The sequence below is a fragment of the Eptatretus burgeri genome, chromosome 1, assembly GCF_056783735.1.
Source record: "Eptatretus burgeri isolate ZD-2024b chromosome 1, Ebu_testis_v1, whole genome shotgun sequence".
Classification (NCBI taxonomy): domain Eukaryota; kingdom Metazoa; phylum Chordata; class Myxini; order Myxiniformes; family Myxinidae; genus Eptatretus; species Eptatretus burgeri.
Window position 1 is genome coordinate 14,459,073 of NC_140961.1, and position 12,998 is coordinate 14,472,070.

Here is a 12,998-nt window from a genome sequence, read left to right on the forward strand (position 1 = left end):
TTAATGTTACTGACTTCAATTGAGCCCCTAAAAACCATACCGGGCCATCTCATCTTGGTGTACTTTTGAGAAAAAGAGACTCAAAGTTCTCAGTCTCCTGTGTCACAATGAGCTAATGACAATAAAAAATACCTAAGGATAAATTTTATCTGGCAGGGGTTTCGGATAAATTTTATCCTTAGGTATTTTTTATTGTCATTAGCTCATTGTGATACAGGAGACTGAGAACTTTGAGTCCCTTTTTCTCAAAAGTACACCAAGATGGGATGGCCCGGTATGGTTCTTAGGGGCTCAATTGATGTTAGCCGAGTCGTAAAGACTTTGAAAATAGGACCACTGGACCTGTAGCTTTTGAGCCCTGGCCTAATGCAACCCAAATTTGGTAGAATTCTGACTGGTGGGTCTGATGAGGAAGATTTTTGAAGGAATTTACTTGTTTTGTCCAAATTTTATCAAGTCCGCCATTTCGACACGCTTCCGGTCATGTGATCGGCATGACCTCTGCAATTTAACATCACGACCCTGTCCTATTGTTGTAACCCAAATTTGGTAGCATTCTGATAGGTGGGTCTGGAGAAGAAGATTTTTGAAGGAATTTACACGATTTTTCCAAAAAGTGACCAAGTCGGCCATTTTGACACCCTTCCGGTCACAAAATCAGAATGACCAGCAATTTAACATCCCGACCCTGGCCAAATGTTGTAACCCAAATTTGGTAGCATTCTGTTTGGTGGTCTGGAGCCTGGTGTTTGGCGTAGTGGTTAGGGCAGCGGCTTGGGATCCAAAAGGTCCTGAGTTCAAGCCCCGTTGGTCCACTGAATTAATACACTAGGGGGTTGACTCAGCCTGTCATCCTTCCGAGGTCGGCGAAATGAGTACCAGTATACTGGGCTGGTGTATACCCTGGTTAAAATAGGTATACCATATCCCTGTGTCGTAAGAGGCGACCAGGGTTGCGTCAGGAAGGGCATCCGGCGTAAAACATGTGCCAAATCACTATGCGGATCATACGGATGATCCGCTGTGGCGACCCCTTTCGGGAGCAGCCGAAAGAAGAAGAAGAAAATCTGTTTGGTGGTCTGGAGAAGATTTTTGAAGAAATTTACTAAGTCAGCCATTTTGACCTACTCAGTCATGTGACCGGAATGAGCTTTTCAATTCCTGTAACTAGTCAGGAGAGGAACGTTGCTGCAAAATTTCAGCTGCATCGGCCCAGCGGTTGAAGAGAAGTTGAAAAAGGAGACAGACGGACGGACGGACGGTGTGTGTGATGACAATACCTTATCTGGAATGTACATTCCAGACGAACTAAAAATGGTATGTGCTGCTTTCTTGCTTGATGCTCAGTCTTTTATAAGGCATGAACAAACACTGGGAGGGAAATGGCAAAACACCCAGTACATAACTCTTGCCAATAAAGTGCTTCAGCAGCACCAACGCTCTGTAAAGAGTATGGTACATCAAAATATAAAAGCATTGTTGGTTCACGAAAAAATATTTTAACGAAAAAAATAAGTGACCACTATATTCGTTATTGTTGTCTGTGTCTGTCTGTCTGTCTGTCCCGAGCATAGCTCCGTGGATTTTGATCCGATCCTGATAAAATTTTGGTGGGAGGTTTAGATCATGATCTAGTTGTTTTCCTGAAAATGGGCATGGTGCGCCCATTATGGGCGGAGCCACGCCCAAAAAACGTGTTTTTAGGGGGTAGCCGATTTCAATTTGCATCTTCTCCGAGGGGGTTTGTCGAATCTGGTAGGGGTTTCGGTATTTGGTTAGCCCAATGGGACCTGCATAGTCCCACGGAGCTCGATTTTTCATTTTCGTCCCAAGGTCACAAGGTCACGAACTTAGAAAATTACGATTTTGACATAAAAATGCATCTTCTCCGAGGGGTTTGTCGAATCTGGCAGGGGTTTTGGTATTTAGTTAGCCCAATGGCACCTGCATTGCCCCATGGAGCTCGATTTTTTTTATTTATTTATTTATTTTTTTCATTTTCGTCACAAGGTCACGAACTTAGAAAATTTCGAATTTTGAGATAAAAATCATACGACCGCCCAAACTTTGAGAGCTAGGATGACTATTTTTTTAATGCATAATGTTGAGGTCATTCCCCACCTAAAGTCTTGAAACCATTTTGCTCAATCTCGAACTCCTTGCCCGTGGCACCCCCTTCAAGTTTTTTTTTTTTACGCTTATTTCATTAAAGTATGGATCATCCGAGGAGTGCGACATGCCATATAGCCTATATGATGTTATATTGTTCCTGGAATGTTCCAAAGGTCATAATCCTTGACCTTTGACCTTTAAAGTTCACAAACGTCAAATTTTCAAAGTTGTGGGAATCAAACCGGGTTTTCAACCTTCTTCGACGAACTAATTCCATTAAGCTATAACACGTATCCTGTTTCCTTATTTTAATGTCCACAACATTGTTTTGTGACCTTTGAAGGTTATGCAAAGGTCAAATTTTTTTAATTGTTGAACGAAACCGGGTTTTTGACATTTTGCAGCTAATAACCTGTCACTCGTACCACATCATGTTGATCATTTTTATAACTTGGTCAAACATTATCACATGGTCTCATCCTTGACTTCTGAAACAATCTACATCGTCAAATACCGCTCGTGAACCATCGTCGTCTCCAGACTTGTTATTTCTATTTTTGTTTCATTAAGTTAATTTTTCTTTTTGGGTGAGGGATGGGGGACTACCAAGTTAGATCCTCCCAGAAACATCACAATCACTGCTCATGGAAACACCCATCCACACACAAGCTACCTACAAGTCGTGCCAATATCCCTATATCTTTCTATTTCCAATGATTTGTCGTATCTGTCTAATTCCAATTTAAACTTATCTACTGCCATTACCTTTCTTGGGAGACCATTTCATGCATTAAGTACTCTCTGAATGAATGACCCTTGCCTTACAACTTGTCTTCGCTCTCCTCTTGACTCTTAGGCTATGGCCTCTGGTCCTATCCCTGTTTATTCTGCTCCAAATCTTGTCTGCACTTATTTTGTCAATCACCTTCATTACCTTAAACATCTCCATAAAAAAATGACAAACCACAATTTTTTGTGTTTCAGGTTATTGTAAATATTTGTGGGTTTTATTGGCATTAGCATCTATTGGAATAAAAGCCAATCCTTACAATTTTATACATTACCTACAGCAGAGCATTATTTCAGCTCAACACGATGCCCATGGTATCTTTTATGCATCTATTGTAATATGATGTTTATGTCTTTAAATGGAGAAATAGGCAAATTATAAATGAGGACGTCATTGGATATAATTTATTTTTGTGTCTGCTACTTGGTTTTCTTTTGCACTCTGTATCTTGATATTTTTGGTGGGCAAGCTTCTGCATTGATCTTCTTTCTTTCTCTTGAAGTGAGCGAGCTGGTGATTGCAAGCCACATTGAAAGTCCTGTGCATTTCTATGTACGCTATTGTGCAGATTATAATCTGTATTTTCAATGGAACAAAGTTTTGCAGTCAACCTGTGAGAGAGTCACTCACCTGCCTGACTCCATTGCTCTTGGTAAGCTGGCCAGCTGCACAACGCCTTCACATATAGATATGAGGAATTGTCGTTGCTGACCATTGCACACTATCTCTCATTATTTTTTATGCCTCCGCTGACTAGGTCGCCGAAGGCGTGATGTTTTTGGGTTGTACATCCGTCCGTCTGTGCTAATTTTCTGCTTTCTCTGCAACCGCTTATCCGATTGAAACGAAGTTTTCACCATAAGTACCACTACTCATGCACAATGTTTTAATGATAGTTATGATGTCATAGGTCATGTGTGGCATCCTTGTTGGAAAAAAGGAAAAAAAATTGTACCTCTATTTCCGAAATCTCTCCATGGAAAAAATAAAATGAAACTTGGCACGTCAAGTACACCCAGAGGGAAATAAGTGATTTTTTTGATAATGTCATAGGTGGATTTGTTATGACGTCATACTTGCATACGTCAAATGCTTTATCTGATCAGTATGAAAATTTGTCATGTTGGGATAAATAATATAGGGGGTTGGGGCACTTCGGTCACGTGATTCAGAAGCCATATATGTTTTTTCATCATTAAAAACCTTAATTTTTATTTGTAAATATTTGCATTTCACTGGTTGTAATAAATTGCTTACAGTAGCAGAGTACCTGCCCTATAGGCGATCTTGTTCCAAGTATGCAACACGTTCTTCTGACACATACCTTTATTTGGGTGGTGTATCGGCAAATGACAGCTCTGTCTATGCAAAAAAAAAAAAAAAAAACCCGGTTTACGTGCATGAATCAAAAACATATCTATTGCTTATAGTTCAAAACGCCTCACAACACTGGAAAGCATGAGGACAGGAATACTGCACTGTAAATGGTGGGGACTTGTAATCCCCCACCGAGAGGCGGTGCTACATGATACACATTTATGTAGAGAATTTGTGTCCCACCCCCTCCCCCCTCCCCACCCCCCCCAAAAACCCAATCGCAAAGATAAAAACACCCCTCTACATGAAATGGGGTCATGCTGATCCTTTATAGCAAGTCTGGATGTAATTGGTCCAGAACTGTAGGAGTAGTGGTGTGACAAACAACCAAAAACCCCACAAACAAACAAACACCAGTCTGTGAATTAAAGGTAGGATTATAAATGTACCGAGCTCGTTTTGTCTTTTCCTCCATTGATCAAGCGTAGTCCACACAGGTTAGCCAGGAAGTCCTGTCTCACCAATTGGCTCTTACTAGCCGGTGCGTACTTGGCAGCTCTGCTCGGCTGCATCTGATCCGGTGAGTAATTTGAGTACACACTGAGGGCACAAAACTCACTTGGTGCGGTCAATCCACCAGAAACGGTAACACACAAGGTGGTGTAACCCTGCCAGGATTGGCAGTACCAATTGGCATTTGTGGTTGGCTGGTTGCTTAGCAACCTCCCGGCATATGCGGAGTTATCTGTGCCTGGCGGCCTTGGGAGCGGGCGTTCGCGACGGACCCAAGTGCTTCCCCTCATGGTGAAACTCGAAATCTGCAACAATACAATATGCTTTAAATTTCAACTGATCGGATGCATGATCTGGCAGCCAGAGTTATTTAATTTTTTTGAATGTGGATTCAGGGATTTAAATCAAACTTGGTACAAATACAAATATGTATAATGAGGTAATATGGGCGGAGGAATATCTGGCGACATCGCAACATTGACGAGTACCCTTCTAGTTTTAATTTTAATTTCCCAGAAACTGCATAAGATTCATTGTACTTTCAACATTCCTGGCAACAGTTGCAATTTCTAGGTACAGTATCTGTAAATTTATACCTATTGATGATTATATATATATATATATATATATATATATATATATATATATATATATATATATATATATATATATATATATATATATATATATATATATATATATATATATATATATATATTGTTAGGAATCTCCGCTTTTAGTCGAATCGCGGCAGTACGCCCACCGGACGAACAATTCAGTCGCGACTTTCCGGAACAATGCCGAAAACCAGTCTTTGTTGTGCTCCAAGTGCATGCCACGGCCTAGTCAATATTATACCCGCGCGCGACAGGGTCAACCGCCGAATTGTCGATATACCTAATTATTCGCGCGGGCAGCCTACCGAGAGACCGTACCTCAGCGAGGTCTGCTTGGACACGAACCGCTTAAGCGGTTCGTTCCGTTCTGGGATAACCGAGTGGGGTATTATCGCGAGACCTCGTTGGACCCGATTCTTTTATCGGCTATCAAAAAGCCCGCTACCATTCCGAAATGCAATACGGCAGTTCAATGGGGAAAATGACACGACAAGCAGGTTCCACATTCAAATAAGCACATTTATTATTTTACACGTATGCAAACAATCATGCAATGAATTGGTGAAAAACTCATGCAGTTGATTTGTGATGAATGTGGGACGAGACAAAAGACTCGAGCAAGGCGAAGCACTACAACCGTCTATAATTAATCATGTACAGTCATTTAACAGTTTCTCTACTTAACGGGACATGGCGCCACAACTTCCACACAAATAGAAACAAGGGAAAGACCCCCTTAAAGACGAGGGGGCCAGACTGGACCCCTTAGGGTCTTGATGTCCAATTTGCTTGGTTGACCGAAGGAACTCCAAGAGGCCGCCACAGGTTACCTCCACCCTCGTGGTGACTTGCTTGGGCGTCCCTCTTGGACTCTCTCCAGCTCCTCACTGACTATGGGGACTCCAGGCTCCAGCGCAGCTGCCCACAACTCCACACTCTCACACGAGCCCAGACCTCCAGCGACTGACTCCAACGACTGACTCTCCACTCGACCACCCGACCACCAACCAACTCGCTGCCTTCAGCACGCACTTTTATCTCCCCTCGGGTTTCGCCCCTCCCCTCTTCCAGCTCCCGCGGGTACCTTCCAGAAGGAGGGCATTTTCCTCGCCGAATCGGGGGCATTTTTCTCCCTTTTCCAGGGTGTCGTCTCTTCATAGCTAGTCGTGTCGCTTTGTTGTTCCACTCGCAGGGTTGGTGTTTTCTCCTGCTGCGCAGATGTTATTTGCTGGGGGGTGGGGCCGTCGTCCACTTTCCCTCGTTGAATGCCAGGCTTCTGGTAGTCATCGCTGAGATAGAAACGCGGTGGTGTGTTTGTGAAGGTTGTGGTTAACGTGGCGTGGTGGCGTGGATGGTGGTTGGCGGTGTGGTTGAGAAGGTGGTTAGGTGATGTTGGTGGTTGTGGGTGTGGAGAAGGTGAATGGTGGTTGAGAAGGTGGTTAGGTGATGTTGGCGGTTGGGGGTGAAGTGGTGAGGATGGTGTGGTTTGTTGAGATGTGGGTGTGGTTGGGGTGGTTGAAAGGTGATTGGTCCAAAATAACGATAGTAACAGAAAAACACTACCTCAAAGATCACAGCCCTGATAAAACGAATAAAAGCCATTAGACAACGGTGGGGAAATCTATCTGAACACACACTTATCAGCATAACTGATCTAAGGACCTATATGGTGCTCTGCGAATTTCCACAGCCGTAACAATATATATATATATATATGTATATATATATATATATATATATATATATATATATATATATATATATATATATATATATATATATATATATTTCATATTCTTTGTGTTTTCTCAGTGCAGTAAATTTAATGTGATTGTAAATGGCATACTTGGTGCATTGGTAATTATGAGTCTGTCAAAACACCTTTGATGTTCTGACTTCCCCCAGAGTTTCGTGACTCCCCCCCGCTGATTGATTCTTGCCCTGAGCAATTGCGGCTTCCCCAATTTTTAATGTGCTTTTTATTGCCATTTCTGCAATTATCAATACAATTCCTCATTGAGGTATGGGTTTGTCATTTCGTAATTCAAATGTATACTTCAAATGTATAAGAAGTATAATTTTAAAAGATACTGTTATTGTTCGGGGTTCGCCATGAGGGGAAACTTCTCGAACTCCTCCCAACCTACAGTCCTGCAGGCCAACGTGCCGTGGATAACTCTGCAGCCCGGTGGGTTGTGAAGCAACCACAAACGTCAGGCGGCCAAATCTTCCAGTGTTCCTCTGTCTAACACTGTTTACACCTGGGGGTGATATGGTCAAACTAAGCGAGGTTCGTGCCCTCAGTGTGCGCTCGGTTTACTGCCGAGCGGAACAGGAAGTGCAGTGCTGGCTCTTTAATGGAGCAAAACAGTTGGAGCGAAACTTCCCGGCTATTTCTAATGCGGACTGTGTTTGACCAATATGGAAAAGACACCACGAGCAGGTTCGAAGAAAACATGTACAGGTTTATTTATATAGGGGGAACATGAGGGAAAAAAAAAAGGCACATGTATACAGTGAAGGTTTTATTCACAAAGAAAGGAAAAGCACATAATCAGGGTGTTTGTGAGTGTGCGACATGTTTACAACGGGGGAAATTTGTACGGCATGTATGATTGTATGTGCAGCAAATAGAACAGACACAGAGCAGAACTTGTTCCCTTGACACTTATGAGCCCCTTCTGCAATCTTTCTTTATTATCTATACACAAGACATGGTACCAATCAGAATCACAACTTGAGAAATGTGTGGAAAGAAAAATAGATTACATGTCAAGCAGAGCGTGGGTATGGCTCCTTTCCACTTAGTCAGATGTATGCAAGCTCGTACTGTGTGCAAACTCATGTAAGCTTCTCCTTGGTGGCTCTCGCAAATGTGAGCGCAGGCTTGGCCAAATGACTCGTAAGAAGAGTTCGTTAGATCGAATGCCTGGTCAGATCAAACACCTGGTAGATGAAACGCTCGTTAGATCGAGATGCTCAGAAAGGCTGCTTCATTGTCCCTTGTTCAAGGTCTTCCTCAAACGTTCTCCCACCATGAAGGTTCAGCTGCTCTCTGCAGCCGACCCCACTTGTTTTCACGTCCTTCCTTTACGGAGGTCAAGCTCATCGGTCTCTTGTTCTGTGGAGTGCACGATCCACATTCTTTCTACCTCCTCTTTCCTCGGAGGTCGAGCTCATTTGCTCTAAGTAATGCACATGTTGATGCTGAACCACATGACATGTGCATGACGTTGGCTGTAACAGTTGCAGGTTAATTATCTTGCAGCTCTAAGTATGTAGTTTTACAAGTAAACAAAAGAGCTATGAGACCACTACAGAACTAACTCGAGGGGCACTCTCGAGAGCGCATACCTCTGCCACGTAATGCCTGATCCACTGGAATAGTGGTTCTCAAAGTGGTCCCTACCGTCCCCCAGTGGGCGCTGGGAACTTTCAGGGGGGCGCTCCAGACTCCACGAGTGGTAGGGGGCGCTGGCAATGATTTGGGGGGGGGGATCTGGCGATTTAGAGGAGCAGCGGCGATAAGGAGCGCTCATTGGGCTTCCTGCAGTCTGAACAGGTTACCCGGCGCCATTCGGCAAATTGGCCATACAATGCCCGTTGCGGTCCTCCTTGTTTGCCGTGGCACCGTCCAGAGAGAAATTAAAGACAGGCAATGGGACAGGTAGGCCTTTTTGTAAATAATGAACACATTTTAAAATGTAAATATTCTGAAAATCATTAAGTTCTTCAAGCATATTACAGACTTGTTTACCATCAATGCAAGTCAGTGTTTTTTTAATATACACATGGTGTGAATACCATATACATGTGTTATGATCCGGCAGCGCAATTCCCAGCGAGGCGCGAGTACTGAGGCGGCGCGGCATTGTGTTTTAGGCGCGCGCTGTTGTAGCTTCCGTTGGAAATGTGAAGAAAATTTTTTTTCAAGCGCAGGGTGAAAATCGATGAGTGTGCTGACCAGAGACCGGAAATATATAATTATTGTTTGGCCTTATCACTGGTGTTCGTCTTTCGACATCTTGGCGTATTGATTTCGTTGTTCAACAAAGCTTCACGTCCGGTCGGCTTCAAGATGTCGGCCTCAAAGACAAAGTGTCGTCAGTATTCCGTTGAATACATCAAGTATGGATTCATTCCATCCCTGATGAACACACAGTTACCGATGTGTTTGTTGTGTGGTATTACACTGTCCAATGAAGCAATGAAACCATCTCGACTGAGCGAGCACTTGAGTAAAAATCACAGTGATGAGTCTCGCGCAAAGGTCAGCTATTTCCAATCGCTGAAAGAGAAATTTGAGAAGCGATCCACGGTAACGACAATGTTCAAAGCCAGCCAAAAGCTCGTGTATAAAGGACTGGAAGCGTCGTATAAGCTGTCATTGCTCCTCGCCAGATCTGGAAAACCGTATTCAATCGGTGAACAGTTGATCAAACCGGCTGTTGGGGAAGTGATAAAAACTGTTATGGGCCAGGATCCGTATCCAGTTCTCTCGTCGATTGTGCTCAGCAATGATTCCATGGCCAGGTGGATTGATGAAATGTCATTAGTTGTAGAAGATAAGCTGTGTTGTGAGCTAAGAAGCACGCACTTCGCCATCCAGCTGGATGAGTCCACTTTGCTTGACAGTGAAGCTCTGTTACTCTGCTACGTTCGCTTCATCCGTGATCAGGAAATGGTGGAAGAATTGTTGTTTGCCCACTCTCTCCAGACCGATACGAAGGGTTCTTCCATCTTCCAAATGTTGGAGAAGTACTTTACTGATAAGAACATACCGATGGAGGACATTCTCGCTTGCGTGACGGACGGGGCACCAGCGATGGTTGGCCTCCAGCGTGGTTTTATTGCACTTCTGAAGAACCAGGTACCATCCGTGTTCGCCATTCACTGTGTCGTGCACCGCCAGCATCTTGTAGCAAAAGCTCTCAGCACCAGACTTTATACATCACTCCAGATAGTAATCAAAGCAATGAATAAAATCAAGGTGTCGTCTCTGCATGATCGGCTGTTTCATCAGCTTTGCCAGGAGAATGATGAACCATTCGAGAGGCTCTTGTTGCATACCGAAGTTCGATGGTTGTCCAAAGGCACTTGTTTGACCCATTTCCATGCCCTCTTCTCGACAGTGGTCGAGTTTCTCTCGGAAATTGATACAGACTTATCGGAGAAAGTGAATGTGATTGAGCATGATGTGGCTTACCTCACGGACATATTCAGTATACTGAATGATGTCAACAAACAACTCCAGGGTGACCATATGACGCTGATTAAAGCAAAGAAAGTGATCGGCACGTTCGTAACCAAGGCGACTCTGCACAGGGAAACCCTCGGCCGCAGAGATATGTACCACTTTCCTTGGTTGGCAAAGGAAACTGCTGTTTCTGATGAAGAGCTGCTCATTTATTGCAATCACCTTGAGAAGATTCGTGGAGATATGGAGCAGCGTTTCAGAGACATGCTCGAACTGTCGGTGCCAGCATGGGTGATCAACCCATTTAAATGTGACATTCGAGATGTGAAGCGTGAATTACAGGATGAAATTATCAACTTGTGGAATGATGATGAGGCGAAGGCAAGATTCTCGCAGCATGAATACAGCAAATTCTGGAGCGGGGCGAATACCCCACAATGTGGACAGAGGCAGAGCTGCTGCTGATGGCATTCCCCACATCATACCTCGTTGAAAGAGGGTTCAGCGCTGTGATGGTGCTGCTGACCAAGTATCGAAACCACCTTGACATTACCAAGAGGGGCGATCTGTGTCTCTACCTCACTGAGATGGAGCCAGACGTTCGTAATCTCACAGCGAGTCACCAGGCCCACCCTTCACACTAACGGTATTTGGGCATGTGATAACAGATTCCCAGTTTGCCTCACCTGGACCTGTTCTGCTGAAACATTGTAGGTAATGCAAAATAAAATACAAAAGTAAAGGAAAAGTAAAGTGAAATATTATTCAGAAAATATTTGGCTTCTGTTAGTTTTACTTCCGATCTACATAAATTCGGACTATCCGATTGCCCGCTGGGTGTCCGACCACGAACGATATGACAAGGGGGCATTGGGCCGGTCCAAGAGGGCAGAAGGGGGCGGTAGTCAAAAAAAGTTTGAGAACCACTCCCCTAGAACATGTAAGGGCCAATACATTTTTGAAATATCATGCAATACATTGTTTTTGGCCCCATCTCTCAATGGTGAAGAATCGCTTTTAAAAACTAAATAACTCTCGTATCCAGATCAGTATTCGGATCTTCACCAAAATCAAATCATTTCGTCATCACACACCCAACCTGTCCACCAAGTTTCATCCGGATCCTTCCACAAATTTTTGAGATATCGTGTTATATATTAGTTTATCCCTATCTCTCAATGGTGAAGAATTGCTTTAAAAAATTATTGGATCCGGATTTGGATCTTCACCAGAATGGAATCAATTCTTCCTTGTCACACACCCAATGTGTCCTCCATGTTTTGTCCGAATCCGTCCACAACTTTTTGAGATGTCCTGCACACAGACAGACAAACAAACAAACAGACAGAAAGGCATGAAAACATAACCACCTTCACCTTTGGTGGTGGAGGTAATAATAATCTACTTTGTGTTCAAATGGGGGTTTTGCATGAATTGAAAGAATGATTCTATTTACTTTCCACATGTTCAAGCACACACTTCAGAATCCTTTGTGTGGGACTGAAAAGCAGGGGCAATCTGTGATGTGGTGGTAGGCGGATAGTGTTTGTGACATGAAATGTAAAAGGATTCAGGGAGAGGTTTGAAGGGCAAATTACAGAATCGAGGGACCTCGGAGTCACGAGCTCGAAAGGTGAACGTGGCAAGGGACTAGTGATGGATGGGCAGGGGGCAGGGATGGGCAGCCATAAAGGGATCCAAAGATGGATTGATATGTGGAGGGAGCAGAGAAAAACTGAGCATTCTAACAAAGGATGCATATTCCTCCCAAAGGTCCTCGGCACGAAAGGTGGGAAATACATCTCGCATACACTGAAGAAATATCTGTCTGGGGAAAATCCTATGTGTCTGAATGCATATGGGTGTCTTTTCCATAACCACAACAATACTTTACGAACACGTGCTCATTCTTTCAAGAACAACATTGAAGTTAGACTCCAAAAATGTTGGCTTTCTGCACACCTCCACTCTTTTGTTTCTTTATTTTTCTCCCATTTGTGGAATGCTGTCCTGTGAAGTCAAACTTGGTACAAGTATGTATAATGATGCAAAGATGAACTGATTCGATTAGAGGGTGAAGAGGTCAAAGGTCAGAGGTCAAAATTGTTTTATTAATTTTATTTTATATATACAATGTCAAGGCTTGTATAAGAGCTAACACAGAACATACAACTAGGGGAGCAGGAGACAATAGGGATAGGAGAGAGAAGCACAAACCAGTGGGGAATAGACACATGAGATCTGTGGAAAACGAGTGGGATGGGGCAGGGTACATGGGGTAAATAAGATGGACACAAGAGGGACTTTCAGGAAGGAAGGCAGGAGATTTGAAGGAGGTGGGTTCAGGGTGGATTAACGGGGGTAGAAAATATTGTGACGTCCACGGGACTTGAACAGTCCCGCCAACGTAGAATGAGCCGAAACGATGGAAGCGGTTTATTTATTTATAACC

General features: G+C 43.5%; 1 protein-coding gene and 1 pseudogene across 18 annotated transcripts in view; both read left to right on the forward strand.

The window, feature by feature from the left end:
* Window positions 1–12,998, forward strand: part of LOC147033910 (RING finger protein 17-like) — a 238,704-nt gene that overhangs the window by 80,689 nt on the left and 145,017 nt on the right. For all 18 annotated transcript variants that reach the window (XM_085872863.1, XM_085872876.1, XM_085872821.1 and 15 more), the window contains one exon: window positions 3,405–3,554. In XM_085872863.1, coding sequence (XP_085728989.1) covers window positions 3,405–3,554 — 150 coding nt within the window. The remainder of the gene's footprint in view (window positions 1–3,404; window positions 3,555–12,998) is intronic.
* On the forward strand, window positions 10,528–11,190 carry LOC147033911 (SCAN domain-containing protein 3-like; annotated as a pseudogene).